Genomic DNA, 21,008 nt, shown 5'->3' on the forward strand with positions numbered 1-21,008 from the left:
CTTCATCACCCCCCTTCTGCAACAGCATCAGATTTTCTGCAACAGCAAAAATCATCAACCCCCCTTTTCCTGCAACAACAAAATTCAGCGTGCAAATTGAAGAAAAATCAGAAATTACAAGGTATTTTCCTCAATTTTTTTTTGGGAATTGCAATTGAGCAAGTACAATCAACAATTGAGCAGGTACAGGTGTCGAATTGCTCAATTTTTGAGCAAAATTGGCAAAATTGGGTGACATTGGTCACAATCAGGATCAATTTGCAGGAAATTGGTCACAATCAGGATCAATTTGCAGGAAATTGGTCACAATCAGGATCAATTTGCAGGAAATTGGATGTCGAAATTTGGGGCTGTTGATGTAATTGTGCAATTAAGCACTCATACATGCTGTATGATTTGAGAAATCGCACATTTGGGCAAAATTTGCAGCAAATTGCAGTGCAAATCAAGGGGCTTTTGTGCCGATTGGATTGATTTGCATGCAGGCAATCGTGTTTGATGCTTTGGGCAACGTGTTGATGTCTTACAAGCACTCAATGTGCTTGTAAATCAAGGGGCTTTCATGTATTTGATGTATATGTGGCCAGGGGGAAGCATCGTGAACACTCTGGATGCCTTCATGTGCGTCAATGTACCATGTATGATCAGAAATTGATCTTAAATCAAGGGGCTTTTCAAGTTCGTATGCTTGTTGAGCTTGGCAAAGCAGCAGGCAAGACTTTTATGCCTTGAATCCTCAAAAATCAGCTTGCAGTCAAGGGGCTTTTGCCCAATTTCTGTTCGGAACTGTTGTATGCAGTGTTCGGGACTGTAAAAGTCTGATTTTCACTCATTTGGACAGCCAAGAGAGCATTTATTGCTATTGTACCTGTTGGTACAGATTTGGCACAGCTTTGTGCAAGTTTTGGCATGGTTGTACACTGATTTGAGTGAGGAAAAGGTTCAATTTCAGCTGCTGTACTTGCCGGTACAGGTTTGGTACATCATTGGTGAGCACTTGGTACTGTTATACAGTACTTTGGAAGGGCAACAGAGCACATTTAAGGTGCTGTCCAAAATCTGCAGCAACCAGATTTTGTTGATTTCATCACATAAAGTGGGAGAAAAGTTGCATTCTTGCTTCCGCAGTGGGAGATAAAGCTTGGGAGAACAACTATGAGCACTTTGTGTGCTTTTGGTGCAGTGTTTGCACATTTTGCAGGGAGTCAGGCATTGACAGGTTGCATATTGCTATGGCAACCACAGGTGAGAGCTCTTCATTGCTTCACATCAAAAAGCTTGAAGGCTCACATAACTATGATATTTGGCAAACCCAGTGCTACAATGTGTTGCTCCAGAAAAAGCAGCACAAGCCTATCAAAGAAAGGGGTGTAATGCCCGCTTCTCTTACTGCTGAAGAGTGGGAAGATATGGATGAGCTGGCAAGATCTACTATCATGTTGTCTGTGTCAGACTCATTACTTTTCAGCATTCGTGAAGAGAAGACAGCTTGGGGAATGTGGCAGAGATTGCAGGACTTGTATGCCCAACAAAGTGCCTCAAGCAAAGTGTATTGGTTGAAGAAACTCATAGGTCTTCAGATGAAGGAAGGGGCGTCTATGACAGCCCATCTAAATGAGTTTAATGGTATTGTCAGCCAGGTCATTAATCAAAAGTTGGCAATGGACGATGAGTTCAAAGCCACTTTTCTGTTTTGCACTTTGCCAGAGAGTTGGGACACATTCAGGACAGCCACTAGCAATTCGCATACTATGCTGTCATATGCAGACGTTGAGGGTGCTCTTCTTCAAGAAGAGATGAACAGGAAAAACAACTCTGGTGGAAAGTCCAATGCAATGAATGCACGTGGGAGATCCAAGCAAAGGGGAAAAAGCTAAGAAAGGGGAAGGAGCAAGTCTCGCTCCAAAAAGGATTTGGAATGCCATTATTGTGGCAAGAAGGGACACGTTAAAAAGCAATGCTACAAATGGAAAAATGATCAAAAGGAAAATGGAAAAGGCAAAGACAAAGAGAAAGATGAAGCCAAAGATGTAAAGCCAAAGGGCAAAGATAGAGTCAAGATTGAAGAAATCAATGTGTCACATGCAGGTGGCAGTGAGGATGAGGTCCTCTTTACGTCTTCTCTTGATGCCCATTCACTTCTTACATGTGGTCATGGTATGCACTCATGGATCATTGATTCAGGTGCCTCCTTTCATGTCACAGGTTGCAGAGACTTGTTTGTCAGGTATACTGCTGGCAATGAAGGAGTGGTTTATTTGGGTGATAACCATGCATGCAAGATTCTTGGCAGAGGTGATGTGAGGCTTGTGTTTTCAGATGGCTCACAGCTTATGCTCCATGATGTCAGGCATGTGCCTGAGATCAAGAAGAATCTGCTTTCTACTGGACAGCTTGATGATGCTGATTATGTTACCACATTTGGTCGTGGAAAGTGGAAGATTAGTAAGGGCTCACTGGTTGTTGCCAGAGGCTCTAAGGTGGACACTCTTTATTTCATGCATGCAGGTGTTTGTCACCATGCTAATGTAAATGCAACCGAGCTGCCGGAAATTTCTATGTGGCATAGCCGGTTGGGACACGAGTGTCAAAGGAATGGAGCAATTGTCTCGTTTGGGTTACTTGCCTTCTCTAAAGTTTTCAAGTTTTCAGTTTTGTGAGCATTGTATATATGGTAGGCAACTACAGTGCCCCCACAAGAAAGCTCTTGGACAGAAAGATGCTCAGTTAGAGCTTGTGCATACAGATGTATGTGAGATGCCTCAGCTTTCTTTGGGAGGGGCAAAATACTTTGTGTCTTTTATTGATGATGCCACACGCAAGGTGTGGGTCTATCCTATTCGTTTGAAGAGTGATACATTCTCAGTGTTTGAGAAGTTTGTTGCTCTTGTTGAGAATCAAACTGGCAAAACACTGAAGGCTTTGCGTTCCGACAATGGTGGAGAGTATATGTCCAAACAGTTTCAGGACTTTTGTGATGCTAAAGGCATCAAGAGGGAGCTCTCTACTCCTTATGATCCTCCACAAAACGGGACAGCAGAGAGGATGAACAGGACCATTCAGGAGAAGGTCCGTTCTATGTTGTCACATGCTGCATTACCTCATGGTTTTTGGGCTGAAGCTGTTATGACAGCCGTTCACCTTGTAAACAAGTCACCTAACACGAGGCTTGGTGGGAAAGTGCCAGAAGAAGTATGGACAGGGAAGCCTCCGTCATACAAGCACTTGAGAGTGTTTGGTTGTGTTGCGTACGTGCACATACGCAGGGAAATGCGCACCAAACTTGATCCTAAGTCTCATAAATGCATATTCCTAGGATATGGTGACAGAGGTGAAATGGGGTATAGACTTTGGGATCCCGTGAATAGAAAGATCATACGCAGCAATGATGTCATTTTTGATGAAACATGCATGTATAAGGAGCCTGCAAGGCAACAGGAGCCTGGCAGAGTCATCTTTGATGATGATGGACATCATGGACAACAACAAAGGGCTGTAAATCAGCCATTACAGCAAGAAAACCAGCCCTTAAATGGTGCTGAAAATGGTCCAAATGGACAGCCAGAGATGGCAGAAGATATCCCTATGGATATACCACAGTTAGAGGAGATACCGGGCATTATATTTCAGCCTTATGGCATGGAACAGGAGCCACCAATAGGTGATATGCAGGCTGGACAGCAACCTGCAAATGATGGTCATTGGGTACGGAGGTCCACAAGACCCTCCAGAGCCCCTGACAGGTTTGTTCCAGGGGTTGACTACTTGATGCTTACTGACTGTGGGGAGCCCTCATGTTGTAAAGAGGCTTTACAGAGGGCAGACAAGGCTCTCTGGGAGCGTGCCATGAAGTCAGAGATGGATTCTCTCCATAAAAATGGAACTTGGAAGTTGGTGCATTTGCCTGCAGGCAAGAAGGTTTTGCCATGCAAGTGGGTTTACAGGCTCAAAGTTGCACCATATGCAAAGCCAAGATACAAAGCCAGGTTAGTGGCTAAGGGCTTCAAGCAGGAATATGGTGTGGACTTTGATGAGATCTTCTCTCCAGTGGTCAAAATGACCACACTTAGAGCTGTGTTAGCTTTGGTTGCACATGATGATCTGGACTTGATTCAGATGGATGTGAAGATTGCTTTTCTTCACGGTGATCTCCATGAGGAGATATATATGCAGCAGCCAGAGGGTTATGCAGTGAGTGGAAAGGAGAAGCTTGTATGCAAGCTGAAAAAGAGTCTTTATGGGCTCAAACAGGCACCAAGGGAATGGTATCATAAATTTGATACATTCATGAAATCCCAGAAATTCAGGAGAAGTGATATAGATCACTGCTTGTACACCAAGAAAGCTTTGGATGGCAGTCTATTGATCCTCATCTTGTATGTTGATGATATGTTGATTGTCGGGAAATCTCGTAAGGAGATGGATACCTTGAAGCAGAGGCTGCATCAAACCTTTGATATGAAGGATTTGGGTGATGCAAATCACATCTTGGGTATGCAGATACTTCGAGACAGAAATCAGCGTGTGTTGTATTTGTCTCAGAAGGAATACATTGGCAAAGTCTTGCAGAGGTTCAATATGGACGGGGGGAAGAAGACTAGTACTCCTTTGCCTCCATATGTGAAACTCAGTGCTATGGACAGCCCACAGTCAAATAGAGACAGGGCTGATATGGCCAAGATTCCGTATGCTTCAGCTTGTGGCAGTCTCATGTATGCCATGGTTGCTACTAGGCCGGACATTGCATTTGCAGTGGGAGTGGTTTCTAGATACATGGCCAACCCTGGCAAGAAGCATTGGGAAGCAGTGAAAGGTGTCATGAGATACCTGAAGGGCACACAGGATTTGTGCATTTGCTTTGGCAAACAGGATGCATTAGTGCATGGTTACACGGATTCGGATTATGCCGGTCATCCAGATAACCGGAAGTCTACTACCGGTTATGTGTTTACATTCACAGGAGGTGCTGTGTCATGGATATCCAGGATGCAGAAGTGCACTGCCTTATCTACTACAGAGGCCGAGTATATTGCAGCCACAGAGGCTTGCAAGGACGCATTATGGCTATCTCGGTTAGTGGTTGATTTGGGATATACAGGGGATGTTCCATTGTTGCATTGTGACAGTCAGAGTGCCATCCAGTTGGCAAAGAACCTTGTCTTTCATGCAAAGACGAAGCATGTGGATGTGAAGTATCACTTCATCAGAGAGGTGATAGAAAACAAGCAAATTCAGCTTGTTAAAATTCATACGGATGACAACCCGGCTGATCTGTTGACAAAGAGTTTGCCTCCGGAGCGGTTTGCTCATTGCAGACACTTGATGGGCATTGGATGAGGCCAGTTTCAGCCTTGATATGGCCTTGTATATTATCATGTACATGCTGATTTTGCTTTTCCTTTACTTAAGGGCACTTTGCCTTTAAGTGGGAGGTTGGTGTGGGAGAAACAGGAATTAGGGTTAGAGTAGTTCATGTGGGAGACAGTAAAGATCATATATATCCTAAATGCCCACAGAATCCTAAGAATGCTGAGCCTAATGTGGAAAAGCCTCTTGTGAATGTTGTACCCGATGTGCAGGATAATATAGGGCATGAGCCCAAGAGTAGAGTCATATGCAAGGCTCGGGGCAAATTGAAGGATCAGCCCGCTTTGTTTCTTTTTGATGATGCTTCCACAGATAACTTTATATCCGTACGGATGGGTGCCGCCATAGGTCTCAATGTGGAAGACATGGGAATGCAAATGAATGCAGATGCCGCCTTTGAGGGCAAACAGGTTGATGTAACTCCGGTCATTGGTAAGCTCCGTGTACATATACAGGACTACCTCGACCATGAGAGCTTTTTAGTGGCTCCTCTTACAGGTTGTGATGTTTTGTTGGGGATGCCCTGGCATCACCATTTAGAGCCTATTTAGGCTTACAAAGAGAAGAAAATCAGCTTTGTACATAGAGGCCGTGAGCACTCTATAGATGCTGGTACTACTGGAAGTACCATACCTCTTGTAAGCCATGTACAAATTAATAAGGCAATAAAGAAATCAGCTTGTTCTTACTTGGTTTTTGTACGTGATACCATTGAACATTCTAGTGTTGATGCTAGTACATTAGATCAAGACAAGCTTAACTTTTTGAATGAGTTCAAAGATTGTTTTGCGAATGCTTTGCCAGCAAGGTTGCCACCCGAGAGGCCGGAAGATCATTGCATAGATCTAATTCCCGGTAGCTCTCCACCTAATAGGCCACCACACAGGGTGAGTGCTAGTCAACAAGAAGAGATTATGGCACAGGTGAATGAACTTTTGGAAAAGGGTTTGATTCGGCCTAGTTCCTCGCCATATTGCTCGCCGGTACTTCTTGTTCAAAAGAAGGATGGTACTTACAGGATGTGTGTTGATTACCGTGCCCTCAATAAGATAACCATCAAGAATCGGTTTCCGATTCCGCGCATTGATGACATCTTGGACAAGCTTGAAGGTTCGGCATGTTTCAGCCGAATAGACCTCAAGAGTGGGTATCATCAAGTGAGAGTGGCACCTCAAGATGTACACAAGATTGCATTTAGGACAGCCTTTGGTCTTTATGAGTTTTTGGTGGTGCCTTTTGGCCTTACAAATGCACCCGCTACCTTCAACAGGCTGATGGACAGGGTGTTCAGAAAGCATAGAAAGTTCACGGGTATATTCTTTGATGACATTATTGTATTCTCAAAGAATGAAGCCCAACATCGTGAGCACCTGGCTATTGTGTTTAAAGAGCTTAAGGAAAATCAGCTCTACATAAATACAAAAAAGAGTGAATTCTTCCTCCCAGAGATTCACTATCTTGGTCACATTGTATCAAAGGATAGTGTGCGCATGGATCCCGCAAAGATACAAGCCATGCAAGAATGGCCAGAGCTGAAACCAGTCCATGAAGTGAGGAGCTTCCTTGGTTTATGTGCTTACTACAGGAGGTTCGTCAAGCATTTTGCTTTCATTGCCCCTCCGTTACATGAGTTAACGAAGAAGAAAGCAATCTTTAAATGGACACAAGAAGAGAGAGATGCCTTTCAAAAGTTGAAGAGTGCAATCATCTCGGGACTGGTGCTCATTATTTCGGATTTGCACAAACCTTTTGTGGTGGAATGTGATGCATGTGGGGACTGCATAGGGGCTGTTTTGAACCAAGAAGGACATGCCATTGCCTATGAGATCAGACGCTTGTAACATGCAGAGCTTCACTTACAGGTTTATGAGAAGGAGTTGTTGGCTGTAATTCATGCTCTTACTATTTGGAAACACTATCTTTTAGGGGCTGATTTTATGGTCAAAACTGATCATCAAAGTTTGAGATACTTTTTGACTTAAAGTAAGCTCTGAGAGAAGCATATGAGATGGGCAAATTTCCTCTCAATGTTTCATTTTCAGATTTTACACACTCCAGGGAAAAAGAATGTGGTGGCAGATGCCTTATCTAGACGACCACCGGTTCATGCTATTACAGTTGCATACCATGAGGACTTATCGGATATGCGTAATACTTATCATGTGGATGAGGATTTTGCACATGTATGGGCTGATTTGCAAGAGGTTATTGCTATCCCATCTTATATCATAAGAGATGGATATCTCATGATGCAAAATCGTATGTGTGTGGTAAAGAACCTTCGCCATAAGGTTATGGATGAGTGCCATGCTCCTCCATATGTAGGTCATAGAGGCATTTTGGCCACAGCACAAGCTTTGGAGAGGTATTTCTTTTGGCCAGATATTCGCAAGGATATTGGAGCATATGTACGTGAATGTATGGTATGTCAAAAGGTCAAGTTTGACCGACATAAAGCACCTGGATTGCTTCAGCCTTTGCCTATACCAAATGAACCATGGGAAAGCATTGCTATGGATTTCATTATGGATTTGCCAAGGACGCCACAGGGAAATGATGCTATTTGGACCATCATTGACAGGTTTAGCAAGCAGGCACATTTCATTCCCGTGCGCAAGACAATAAAGCCAGATCATATGGCTAGGATGTTTTTGGCACATATATTCAAACACCATGGCATGCCTAAATCTATTGTGGGGGATAGAGATCCTAGAACCACAAGCTTATTTTGGCGCGCATTGTTTGACAATATGGGTACAAAGCTGAACTTCTCATCAGCTTACCATCCACAGACAGATGGGCAAAGTGAAATAGCAAATTCAGCCGTCCTCGACTTGCTGAAATCTTATGTATCCAACCGGAAATCGGATTGGGAGAAGTATTTACCACTTGTGGAGTTTGCCTACAACAATACGGTACATACTTCTACGTGCAAGGCGCCCTTTGAGATTATCTATGGCAAGGTGGTACTACCACCCATCCTTCGTACAAAGGATGAGATTTTTGCAGCAGATGTGTATGTCAGAGACTTGGATACTGCATTTGCACAGGTACGGACAGCCATAGAGAGGTCTCAAACCAAGAATAAAAAGGCAGCTGATAAGCATAGAAGGGATGTACAATTCAAACAAGGTGATTGGGTCTTGCTGAAATTTGAAAAGGCACGCCTTCGGAAGAGGCCAGGGAAAGGGGGAAAGTACCCTAAGCTTTCCAACAGGTACTATGGACCTTTTCAGATCTTGGAGAAGATCAATGATGTTGCATTTCGGCTTGTACTCCCAGATCATTGGAACATGCATAATGCTTTTCATGTGAGCCTATTGAGGCCTTATGTGGGACCGACGCCGTTTGAGCCGGTTTTGGGCAGATTGTTTTTCACAAGGAACGAAAGCTTGCGGGAGGCAAACTTGTTCGTAGGTACCTTGTGAAGTTCAAGAATTATTCAGCTTTGGATGCGAAATGGGTGGATGAGGCCTACTTCGAGGATTACCCAGATCTTTTGAAGGCCTATCTGGAGGCTTTTCAGTTGCGGTCAACTGATTAGAAGCCAGGGGGAATGTCACAAACCCCTATATTCTAGGGACATGCGGATGCGTGTCAGGCCTAGAAACATGCGGATGCATGTATGTATTATACCTGGGCATGTATATGGATCATATGAGTGGATGCATATGAGTCCAAGGACATGGCAGGACATTTGTGGACTTTCGGGCGGTGCCCATGTGGATTCCGGCCATGCACACATGGTGTGTTATGATGGCAGGCGGAATATTTTCAAGTACAAGAATGATGATAGGTGGTTCTCCAAGTTTACATGTGCACAATGCATAAATGATGCATGCCATAACTTTATTTTACTTTGTGTTACATTGTCTTGCTGCATGGACAATGCTTGTTATTTTGGCTTGTGAAGTCCGAGGGACCGGGGACGCCCGGGCACCTTGTGGACACGTGTGTGCACTCCTGTTTGGGCCTAAAACTGTGGGCTTATGGGTTTTGCAGGTGGTAAGTGCGTCCACACTCAATTTACAGCTTACTTCATTTACTACTAAGGTTTATTGGTTTGCAGGTCCACACTCATTAATACGTGGCCGGACAACTTATAATGCGTTCGCATTTGGTTGGACCAAAATTAATGAAGTCCAGACAGTTTATGGCCATTTCCCATTTGGTTGGACCTAAACTTATAGAAACAGGACAAATGGGCTGGACACCTACCTGGACACCTTATGGGGACACATGTCAGCCAGCATGTGTACCCACCAGGCCCTTGAGGTGGCACCTGAAAAAGGCGCCTCCCTCAAGAGGCCCTTTTGGGCTGTTTTACTCATTATTCAACATATTGGAGAGCTGGTTGGAGCTTTGGGAGTTGCTACAGGGCTAGTTGCTTGCTTCCCGGACTCACACAAGCTTGGACAACGATCCCCACACTCTTCTAAAGGGCTGGTTGGTAAATTTCAGACCTGCAATTTCTGGTTATTGCGAGTTTTGGGCTGGTTACAGGTGTCCAAAGTCAACTTGGACAGTACAGGACAGCTCTAGGGACCTCCACAGGGCTGTAGGACCCTTTACAGGTGGATTTCTCGCGACAGAAAGACTGGTTATTGCACAAAACAGGCCGGACAGCAATGGAATATGTGAGCGTGGGGATGTGTCTCAAGGATTCCTGGTATAGCAGGTGCTTAGGGCAAGCATTGGGGACACTTGCTTGCGGAGAACACAGGTTTCTGGATCAGTTTCTCGCGTGGAAACAGGGCCTAAAGATCCATTTACATCTTGTGCAGGGCGGAGTACCTGTGAGGATTGTGATACTCTTGTGCAGGGCGGATGTACCTGTGAAGAGGCTTGTGCAGGGCGGATGTACCTACAGATTCTCTTGTTTGAAATGTATTCATTCATAATGTATTTGGAAGAATCAGGTGCAGGCTGGTGGTGAATCCCCAGGCACCCGTAATCTTGTACTTTGCAGACTCTTTTGGTAATATAACCTAAGGGGGGGGGGGGGGGGGGGTTTTCAGCCTATCATCGGCCCCTTTATGTGGTGTACTGTCATTTTCAGCTTTGTGGTTGTAATGCTCAAGTGTTAAGTGCTCAGAATCTTGTTCACATTTATACGATTCCAATACACGCGTCCGCCTCCCGTTTCAGGCGGAGGAGCGGGCTGCACCAGGGAAGATCCGTGGGATGCGCGAAGTGGCAACAAGCAGCAAACAGGGGCGCAAAACGACAGCAAGAATTCGCTTTTGCACGAAATAAAGAACCTTCCGCCCGTTTTTTTGACCTTACTTGAGATTTGGGTGAAACAGCGTTTCGATGGAGAGGTTTCGTTTTGTTTTGCAACATTTCATGCCGTTACGAGAGGGCGAAACAGGTTTTTATGTAACTATGATTTATAGAAGGTCGGGTGGCTGCTGCACCTGTGTGAGCATGCGTCATTGCACCTCAAGAGTCCAGTGTAACATTCATGCAGGTCTTTCTGACAGTTTTGTGGCAGCTCTTTTTCAAATTGTAGATGGACAAGGAGATGGTTTTTATGCCTGCATTGAGTAACAAGCATCCACAGAATGGAGTTGATTTTGTTAGTTAACTAGTTTACTCTCACAATATGCTGTGCCCCAAGAGGAGGAGTGAGTTTGATTGATGACGATTTATATTTTGTTTGTTTTGCAGGTTCGTTCAGCAACTTTGGATACATGGCTTCCAGAGCAGGTGGCCTTCATGCAAGGTGGATTTCCACATATTCAGTGCGTGTAGTCTTGTTCATTTATATAACTCTTGCATTCTTTAGACTATTTTGCTAATTTGATCCTCTGGTTACAAGCAGGTATGGGAAATGCCAAGGCTAATGCTTTCTGGGAAGCAGATCTACCTAATTCTTTTAAGCATCCCAGTGAGAACGACCGTGGAGGGCTTGAATCATTCATCCGCTCCAAGTATATTTTCTTACCATCCTGAAATATTTTCTGGTGCCCTTTCAGTGCTTACAATCACCATTTACATTGAAGTCTCGAGATGGAAATTATAGGAGGGAGAGAGCTGGGACTCTAGGGCACTGAAAGCTCCATCTTCTAACTTGTCATGAGTTGTTTGTTAGGTATGAAACAAGAAGGTGGGTCCCAAGAAGCAACAAGTCTCCTACAAAGGCACAGGAGGAAAGACGCTTGACCACTGATCGGCCCAGAAGGAGCTTGGATAATGGGAAGGAGGGGAAAAATGCTATCTTTGAAAAAGGTGACATCAAGGGCCATGATGCCTCAGAGTTTCCAGAACCACGGAGACATGATCCAGAGGATGAGCATCATGAGACTTCTCGAGCTTCTCGGTCTCCGACTCGGCTTGCTGCCACATCATCTGCGTCTTCATCTTCCGAAAATTCTTCCAGCAAAGTGAGTGCTTTCTTTTGTCTCAAGTCTTCTACATCATTTTACGAAGCTAGTATTAGTACTTTTTGGTGTCTAAATTCTCATGATGCTACGTTTTTTGTGAGTGAGGAGACAGGAAGGCATTAGGCACTCGTTAATTTTACCTGCTCCAAAGCCACCGCAAAATCCTTTGCATCCTGTGCAGACTGCATCCGTACAAAAGGCGCCCATAGTTGAAGCTCCTACTGATCTTTTTGATCTTCTCAACATTGAAGAACCTTCACAGACTGGAAGTGTTACTGCTTCACTGCTTCCATCAGATGACCAATCCTGGGCTGCCTTCCAGTGTAAGAGGCAACTTCATGTGTGATTTCTGGGTGGCAAGTGGATGCTGCACGTTTTGCAGAGTAGAATGTCTGGATTTCACAGTATGCACATTTGTACGTTTGTTCTATATACATGCATATTGGTGAGCGTACCCAACAGGTGTTTTCATGGCCAACAAGGCTTAGGTGATGCCGTGCATACATGAGTTTTATCTACGAACAGAGTAAAAGAACATTATTGGGGTTGGTGTCAAATCTGTGGGATTTTGGGCTTCGTGTTCCTTTTCAATATTGAGTGATCGCAGTGTGCACATGTATGGCCTAGGGTCAACTGTTTGGGGTGTAAATAGTCGTTCCTAATTTGCAAATTTGCAGCTGCAGAACCTACACCTGTGGAAAATCCTGGCAATTCCGACCAACCCATCCCAGGTGCTGGTGAACCATTGAGTTCTGCACTGCCGTCTGCTTCTACTGCTGAATCTTCAACCAAAAACGACATCATGGCAGGACTAGAAGATCTTTTTAAAGGTTCACCAGCAGTATCATTAAAAGCATCTGATGCCCCTCAGCCTCAAAAGGATGTGAAGAAGGAGGATATATTGAATCTCTTTGGGCAGGTTAGATTCTGGGCTTTATGTAGTTTTGGATATTCAGAAAGCATCCAAAAATAACTATGGGTCATTAAGCTATTCGACTGTGACTTGTTAAGCAGACATCTATTGCATCCCCTTATGTGGTTCATCAACAACAGATGGCTGCTCTCTTAGCTCAGAGACAGTCCATGCTCATGGCTGCAGCTGCAGCGTCTGGGGTGAAGATGCCTAGCATTATTCCAGGAAACCAGCAACTGCAAGAGTCAAATACTGTATCTGGCAATCTAGCAAGTGGATCAGCATGGTCAGCGGGTGGTTCTCAACCGGTTGGAATGTTCAGCAATGCTGGAATTCCATTTGCAGGGTTGCGTTTTGGTCAGGTAGGGCCTGCAGAGATGCCGTAGATAATATAATATTGTTGCGTTTTTATATGAAATTTCAAAAGGCCGTGAATGTTCCATAGATTAAAAAATATAACTGCTGACAAAATTCGAAACTTGACATGTTCTCTCACCTAAGAAAAATTTATTTTTCTCCAAATGAAGCTTCCACAATCACAAGATTTCTTTATGGCTTTTGTGAAGGGGTCCTGTGTGTGTTTTAAACGCTTGATACTTGGTAACGTTAAGTTTGTGGGGGGTTTGACAAGTATAAGGGTGATTGGGATGCAGTTTTGTATTGTCATTGCAATCATGTGAAAAACTTGGGTAGAGCAAGGCTGGAAAATATTGTGCATTATCAAGGAAGTTCTGAAGGTGTTGTCACGGACCTTACCCATGGCAATGGGACTGTAGCTGAATTTAAAGCTAAGGCTTGCATAAGACAGTTGAATGGGAAATCTTGAATGTCGTCAATAATCAAGAGAACACCACAAATTGTCTGAGCGCTGTAGGAGGAAGAAAGGTTGGGCTGACAATATTATCGCTGACAAGTGCAGTGAGAAGAAAAAAGGGTGTTTTGGCTGGTGAGTGCAGTGGGGGGACAGCAGCCAGGGTGCAGCGTACTTGGGTCCTATATGGACACCAACTTGGATAAAACATGGGCATTCAAGCATGATCAATGTTATGACCCTAGGTCATAATAGATGTTGGCATCATGATGAGGCTAGATCCAAGCATGGACTTATTATTAATGGTCTAAAGTGACTTAAGTTATAAGCAGTGTGATACACCCTAAACTGTGGGACTGGTGGATCTTTTTGGAAGATTCCGGAGGGAGGACTCCCTAGGACTTCAGGACATAGAGTAGGCCTATGCTAGTCCAACGGGACACCTGTGGTATGGGACGCATGGGTTGTGGCTGGGGCAGGGCTTGGTGCTTGGCTAGCCTTAAGCTCGGAGGGAGATTTGGATCTATGGCTAGGTGGCAAGCTGCGAGCTCCCCCTAATGTGGTCCTTGCTAATCCTGCAAGATGGAGTCGGCCATGGAATACATCAAGGTTTGGGATTGGCTACCGCGCTCCTTTAGGTGCATGTTTCAATCGGTATCATAGACACACTATAGCTCCATGGCAGGAGCTTATGGTTAGGCTTGCTGGATCTATTTGCAGTCGAACAATTTCATTTTTTCCAAGGTATTTGTCCCAAGTTTATTGCTGTAATTTTCTGATGGAAGTAGATTATTGATCATATCCACAATGAATGATCGTCTCATTGGAGGGGGGTTGAAGGGAGCTACTAGTGTTAGAGTATCTACGCTTGATGCTTAAATTGGTGAAAATTTGATTAAGGGACTGGTTTTTAGGGCTTCAGGCCTGTTTTTCCCCTTTTGGGCTGATCAATTTGGCTCTAGATTAGTGCCTAATCACTGCTGGTCGACATGCTTCCAGTCACCTTTTGGAGGCCATAGGAGATCATGCATGCTTGATTATGACATAAACCATGCATGGGAATGGGTCGTTTGACATCTTTTTGACTGGCGACAGAAATGTGAAGTCTTGGTTTTCCTATGGAGTGACAGTCCCATAGGCAAAACACAAGTCCTCGCACGGGCCTTCCTGTGTGGAGTGACAATCCCATAGACAAGGTGGGCACAAATATCAGTCCTACCATGGAGTGACAGTCCCATGGATAAGATGCAATCCTTGTCATACACGGGTGGCAGCAAACAGGCTCCCGACCATATGACACAAAACTGGTCACACGGTGGCACAAAATTGGTTCCCGTCCATGTAACACCAAATGATTGACCCTTTCACATGGAGCACTGGCCCGGCCACACGTGAACACGGTACAAATCTGGGTGACAGTTCCATAGAAGTGGCTCGAGAAATGGAGATGGACCAAATGGTGACAAATAGTGTAGAAGATGCGCTTAGTCGGATCAGAGAGGTGAATACTTTGTCATTCACCGAGATTGCTATTGACTTATTTCAGTCATTGAGAGGGCTTTGCTGGCCTGATAGTTATTTTGGTCCATATTGGCAGAGGATCCAGGACGGGAGCTCATTGATTGACCAAAACTTAGTGACTGAGCAGTTTACCATTCAGACTGCAGGAGGCCAATGGATGATTCGGAATGGTTTATTGTTCCGTAATGACAAAATTTGTGTACCACATGTCTCGGACATTAGGTATAAGATTCTTAAGGAGTGTCACGACGCCCCTTGTGCTGGACACCCCGGGGTACATATAGGACATTAGCTTTAGTGAAACACACTTTCTATTGGCCAAAGATGAAAGGGTATGTAGAAGATTATGCCCTCAAGTGTCAGGTTTGTCAAGCGAATAAAGTTGAACGCTTTAGACAGGTTGGGATGTTGCATCCTTTGCAAATCCCAGGTAATAAATGGGAAAGTATTTCCATGGATTTTATTATCGGATTTCCAAGAACACAATTCTATTTGGGTTGTGGTGGACCGCTTGACAAAAATGGCTAGATTTTTACCTACGCGGAAGATTGTTATAGCTACGCAATTAGCAAGGCAGTTTATCGAGCAATTGTTTAGAATGTATGGTTTACCGCATAACATAGTCAGTGATAGAGACTCTAAGTTTACTAGTGACTTTTGGAGGCTTGTTTTTGAGAAGTTGGAAACAACTTTGAATCTGAGTTCCTCAGATATGGTCAGACTGAAAGGGTAAATCAGACTTTGGAGAACATGCTTTGTGCATATGTCTCCAAAAGACAAGGTTCATGGGAAGATTATCTTATTATGTTAGAATTTGCATATAGCAGTACTAAGCATACGAGTACAGGTTTTAGTCCTTTTATGCTTATGTATGGATCTCAACCTAGATCACCTGTTACCATGGGATTTTCAAGAAGCGCATATTTTTTTTTGCAAGATATGCAAGAAATGTTACAAGTTGCGAAGAAATCTATCAGAAGTGCTCAAGATAGAGACAAATTTTATTTTAATAGACATCGTTGACCAAGAGAGATCTCTAAAGGAACGATGGTGTATTTGCGAGTTCCGAAGATTCCGAGACATTACGGACGGGTCGATCTCCAAAATTATCCCCTAGATACTGCAAACCATTTCGGGTTACACGCCGGATTGGTTCAATTGTATATGAATTGGACTTGTCTTCTCATGTGAAAGTTCATTCCGTATTTCATGTCAATAGACTTAAGGAAGTACTGGGTGGAGCAGACCAATTAGTTACTCCTCAAGAAATCATAGATGTCGAGGATATGACATTTGTGCCACACAAACCGAAAAAGATTCTTGGATTTCGTGAAAGACGATTGCGGCATACGCTACTCACGGAATACAAGATCAAGTGGAAGGATCGTGTTGAGGAGAACGCTACATGGGAGACATTGACTACCCTTTAGAGGGACTACACTGGGTTTTTATTGAGCGTAGGAGTGAGGTCTTAGACGAAGGGGAGTATGTCATGTGCACAGAGTGTATCTACCGTGTGCAACACGCACACAAGACTAGCTTCAAGGCTTGGGGAAGCTTAGAGCTAGGCAGGTTGATTGGCGAGCTGGGCTAGGGATAGATTGATGGGTGGACACTCCAAGTATGGACGGACGGGTGCCCAGTGTGGACGCTCGTGATCGGCCAAGAGCCTATAAAAGGGTGGCCAAGGTTAATCAGTTGTTCATAGAGTCTCTCGAGTCTTTGCGAGAGCTCTACGGTCAGGAGCCTGGATCTAGTGCAGACGTGCACCTGCCGCAGCAGTCTCGAGGCCCGCGAGGGTAGCTCCGGGCGGTATGGGACGTCATGGGGTAGAGACTGGTCGGTGCGTCTTGCTAGTTTGCTCAGCTCGTGGCTCAATGGGGACAGCCAAGACTATTGGGTTTTGCCCATGGCTATCATGGTTGGGTGGTGAGATAGGCCTGCATCCCCTTCACGTTGTTTGGCTTTGTTTTGCAGGTTTCGAGTCGTGTTTCAGGAACGTTCTATGAGGAGATCTGTGGGGATTTGACACTGTGCCCTACTCATGCCCTAATTCATATGTTTTTCCCTGCCCTTTAGGGATTAGCCTTGGGATGAGCATGTCCATGTGCATGCACATGACATGAGGAGCTTTGTGGACACCAGCTACTCATTAATGTGAAAAAGAGCGAGTTTTTCCTCGCTGAAATTCAATATTTGGGACAAATTGTGTCAAAAGATGGCATGCGAATGGGTGGTGCAAAGATCCATGCCATTTTAGATCGGCCAAATTCGACTTCTGTGTATGAAGTCGGGAGTTTTCTTGGGTTATGCTTGAGACACTTTACCTTGTTGGGAGCACCTTTGCATGATCTTGTGAAGAAGAGAGTAAAATTTACATGGGCTGAACCTCAGATTGCAACTTTGCAAAAGTTGAAAAAATGCAATTAGCCAAGGGCCTACACTTATTTTGCCTAGTTTCTCCAAACCTTTTGTGGTAGAATGTGATGCATGTGGAGACTGCATTGGAGCAGTCTTGAATCAAGAGGGACATGCTGTTGCTTTTGAGAGTAGAAGAGCTGAACTCACATATGTTGTCTATGAGAAAGAGATGCCTTCAGTGATCCATGCCCTTAAAATCTGGAAGCTTTAGGTGCCGATTTCATTGTTAAAACGGATCATCAGAGTCTCAAGCGTTTCCTCTCACAACCAAAGATTTCAGAAAAGCATATGAGATGGGCGAATTTTCTTTCCATGTTTCATTTTTAAATTATGCATACACACGGAAAGAAGAATGTAGTGGCTGATGCTTTGTCTAGAAGGCCACAAATTAATGCTATTACTATTGTTCATTGTCATGACTTATCTGCAATGCCTCGAATGTACGAAAATGATGATGATTTTACTGATTTAAATGTTGGTCATACAGTCCCATCATACTCTTTGAAGGATGGTTATGTCTATATGTAGAACTGCATGTGCGTGGTTAAGGATTCGAGGCAAAAGGTCTATGTCTAGGTTTGTGTGTAAAGTTGCTTCGGTGTGATACGGCTACACTGAGGTAAATCCAGGACATGTTTGGAAGTGTGTCCACATGCTGAGGGTGCGGTGTGTTCCAAGGCGCAGCCAATAGAGTTTCTTCCTCGGGCAGGTTCATAGATTCATCTTCTAAAAGAAGGATATTGACCTGTTGACCTGCAATCTTTAATGAAGCAATTCTAGAATCCCAGTCAAGAAGACATCTACAATGGCCCATCCAATTCCTTCCGAGCAATGCTCCAGGAGGCATCACAAAGAATCTACCTTTGGTTGGGTGGTCTGCATTGTCAAACATTATTTTGCTCACTCCCAAACAATTGACCATTTGATTGCCAATTGGTTTGACCTTGGCTTCAGTTAATGACAGAGGTTTCCCAAGGGAGGCAGGATCTGCCTGTTTACATTCCTCATGAGTTGGAAGTGGTTCTAGATTGTAGGAAAAGATCCCTTTTGGAACCTGTCTGTATCTATCAAATGGAACGGCAAGTCAGCAATGATAACCCTGGGATAAGGGACACTAGCTTTTCTCAAATCTTCGTCGTCTCTGGCACGGTGATATTGGCTGCCATGGACATCAAAGATCGTGACTCTGCTCTGATGCATAGTTCTTCTAACATCTGTGTAGCATGTTCAACCAGATGAGCAGCTCACTTCTGGTGGCTTGACTGCTGCCTTGACTGGCAAATATATGGAAGGATGGTACCTCCTTGTGGTACTTGGGTCTGTGTGTCTCTGAACAAAAAGATTCTGTGTTTTGGTATGTTGGTATCTGGGATTGTCACAAACAGTTTTTTTTGTTTCTACCAGATTGGAGGAGCTACTTACCAGCAAAATGCAAGTGCACAAGCTTCCACACCCATGCCTAGGTATTTAGCCTGTTTTTCCTTTACGAAGTCTCGATTTTTCTGGTTTGCCAATGATCTGGCATGGATAGTTACTGATATGTTGCATGTGGATTTTCAGCTCAAGTGTGGGAATGCAGGGTGTTACTCTACCATATCAGTCTCTTGTTTCTTCTTCCCTTACTGCGTTAGGTGGAAGTGGCGCTCCAAATGGAATGGGCCAGGTTAATTCTGCAAGCAAACTGAGAACTGAAGCTTTCTCTGCTTTCAGTGCAAGCACTATGAATGGAATTGGTCAGGCCAGTTCTACAAGCAAAGCAAGCACTGCAGCCGCTTCTGAAATATCAGTTGTATCAGCAGGGGCTACTTATGATTTCTCGGCCCTAACTGCTGCAGCACTCTCGAAGCATTGATCTGCCATGGAAACTCACAAACTACCTCTTAATGCAATTATTTATTTCTCGACTGCAGGTCTCAAAAATATTATGTTTTGAAGTGTCTGTAGTGATCAATAATGCCTTGATTCTTCTACAAGTGCAGCTGATACTTCTGATGTAGATTACTGCTAAGACTCTGTCCATTTTTTTTGAAGGGCTTGGTGACCTAAATGAGTTTCTTGGCACGCTTATTTTTGAAGTTTATTTATGATCAAATTTACTTGGATCATTCAATCAATGAGCGTAGCTCTTGTCTCTCTATTATTTACATATATTTACACTGTTTCCCTGCTCTTCACACAAGGCCTTCATGTGGCTTGTGGAGGTCGCAATACGTTACCATTACCGTTTTTTTTAAAATTAAAGTGAGCATAGACTATATGCGCGGATGCTCCATGATGGTTAATCCACTGAGCTTTAAATTATCAAATCCATTCATAGCATACGTTATGTGCTATTGCATCCCTGCAAATGCCATCCGCACCCAGAGTAGGTACAAAATTCATGGATATACGTCACCGCAGTAGGCAATTCTTCATAGATAAAACTAGCAAATTGAGTTTCAACGATCACTTCTTTGGAGGTAAAAGGCAGGCTCAAGATACAATGAAGGCTAGCACTAAGGAGAACAGCCACAGCCACGGTGGTTAGTTGGGTAACAAAGAAACCTCCGTCCTTGAAGTGATTATTGAGACCTTGATGGGTCCTGATCACCTAGTATACTACTTTAAAGTGGACATGCAAGCTCCTTTGATTTTTAAGGAAAGATGAGCCTCTTTCCCCTTTCATTTTCGAGGAAAGATTCGCCTCTTGCCCCTTGATTTTTTTCATGAAAGGTACCCCCAAGTATATTTTTTAAGTACACGTATCTTTTTTTGGTGATACATTGTTGTCATCTCTTTGAGGTCACTTTAAGCAAACCTTTGTAGTTTTCATGGAACTTTAGTTCCCCCTCTTTGTTCAAGTGCACATGCAAACCACGACTACAAAAATACGTTTTCTTCTACCACCCAAAAAGAGGGGAAGTCTTGACTTTGGCTAGTTTCTCTATAAAAAAATCTATACACCGACTATTTATCTTGACCATTACTTTCAAGGCCAAGCATTTTTTTCTAGTCATGGAAAACTTCTCCTAGCCATTGCTTTCAAGGCCCACCAAAATTTGAATTGATTATTTTGGTCGCAAAATGGCCCTTTTCTAGCATTGGTACAAACACTTGTAGGAGTTTCCCAAGGTTTTGCTAATATATCCTCTATCCAATCTAGCTTTCCTAGTCAATTTCCCATGGGCATAATTCTGCCACGTGTAGTCTCCAATATTCCTTACGTCACATAGCCCAAAGTGATCAGCAGTGCGCTGCCAGGCTAGGAGCTCAGTCCCTTTTATGACTTGACCCAGACCTCTTAACCTGTCATTTTTGGATTCCACCATATTGAAGTCTCCCATTAGAATAAGAGGATCAGGGACACTTCTCAAGGTACCCCAGGTTCTGATTCTGATTGCCTGAGCACCTCCAGCATAAATACCAATGAAGGAGAAGGTTGTCATTTCAAATGCAGCCCACTGATCATACGTATCAATCCTCACGTCCTTCAGCTCATTCTGATGGTCCACATGCATGCCCACAGCCACTCCTCTAGAGCCCTGACAGTGGGCTGTGTAGATCCAGATGTGCTCTTTAGAGATGTTGAGCAACCTTTTTTCAAGCTCAT

The 21,008-nt window shown here is 44.0% G+C and overlaps 1 protein-coding gene across 1 annotated transcript in view; it reads left to right on the plus strand.

Annotated features, from left to right (window-relative positions):
* The window catches only part of LOC147641621 (ADP-ribosylation factor GTPase-activating protein AGD5-like), an 80,852-nt gene extending 61,319 nt beyond the window's left edge, over nucleotides 1–19,533 (plus strand). The window contains exons 4-11 of the mRNA XM_086794861.1: nucleotides 11,038–11,092; nucleotides 11,192–11,300; nucleotides 11,462–11,753; nucleotides 11,866–12,076; nucleotides 12,431–12,672; nucleotides 12,768–13,028; nucleotides 18,824–18,882; nucleotides 18,980–19,533. Coding sequence (XP_086650987.1) covers nucleotides 11,038–11,092; nucleotides 11,192–11,300; nucleotides 11,462–11,753; nucleotides 11,866–12,076; nucleotides 12,431–12,672; nucleotides 12,768–13,028; nucleotides 18,824–18,882; nucleotides 18,980–19,271 — 1,521 coding nt within the window. The 3' untranslated portion in view covers nucleotides 19,272–19,533. The remainder of the gene's footprint in view (nucleotides 1–11,037; nucleotides 11,093–11,191; nucleotides 11,301–11,461; nucleotides 11,754–11,865; nucleotides 12,077–12,430; nucleotides 12,673–12,767; nucleotides 13,029–18,823; nucleotides 18,883–18,979) is intronic.
* The last annotated feature ends 1,475 nt before the right edge of the window (nucleotides 19,534–21,008 follow it).

Source organism: Cibotium barometz, chromosome 1 (assembly GCF_041138505.1).
Source record: "Cibotium barometz isolate CiBa-2024 chromosome 1, ASM4113850v1, whole genome shotgun sequence".
Classification (NCBI taxonomy): Eukaryota; Viridiplantae; Streptophyta; class Polypodiopsida; order Cyatheales; family Cibotiaceae; genus Cibotium; species Cibotium barometz.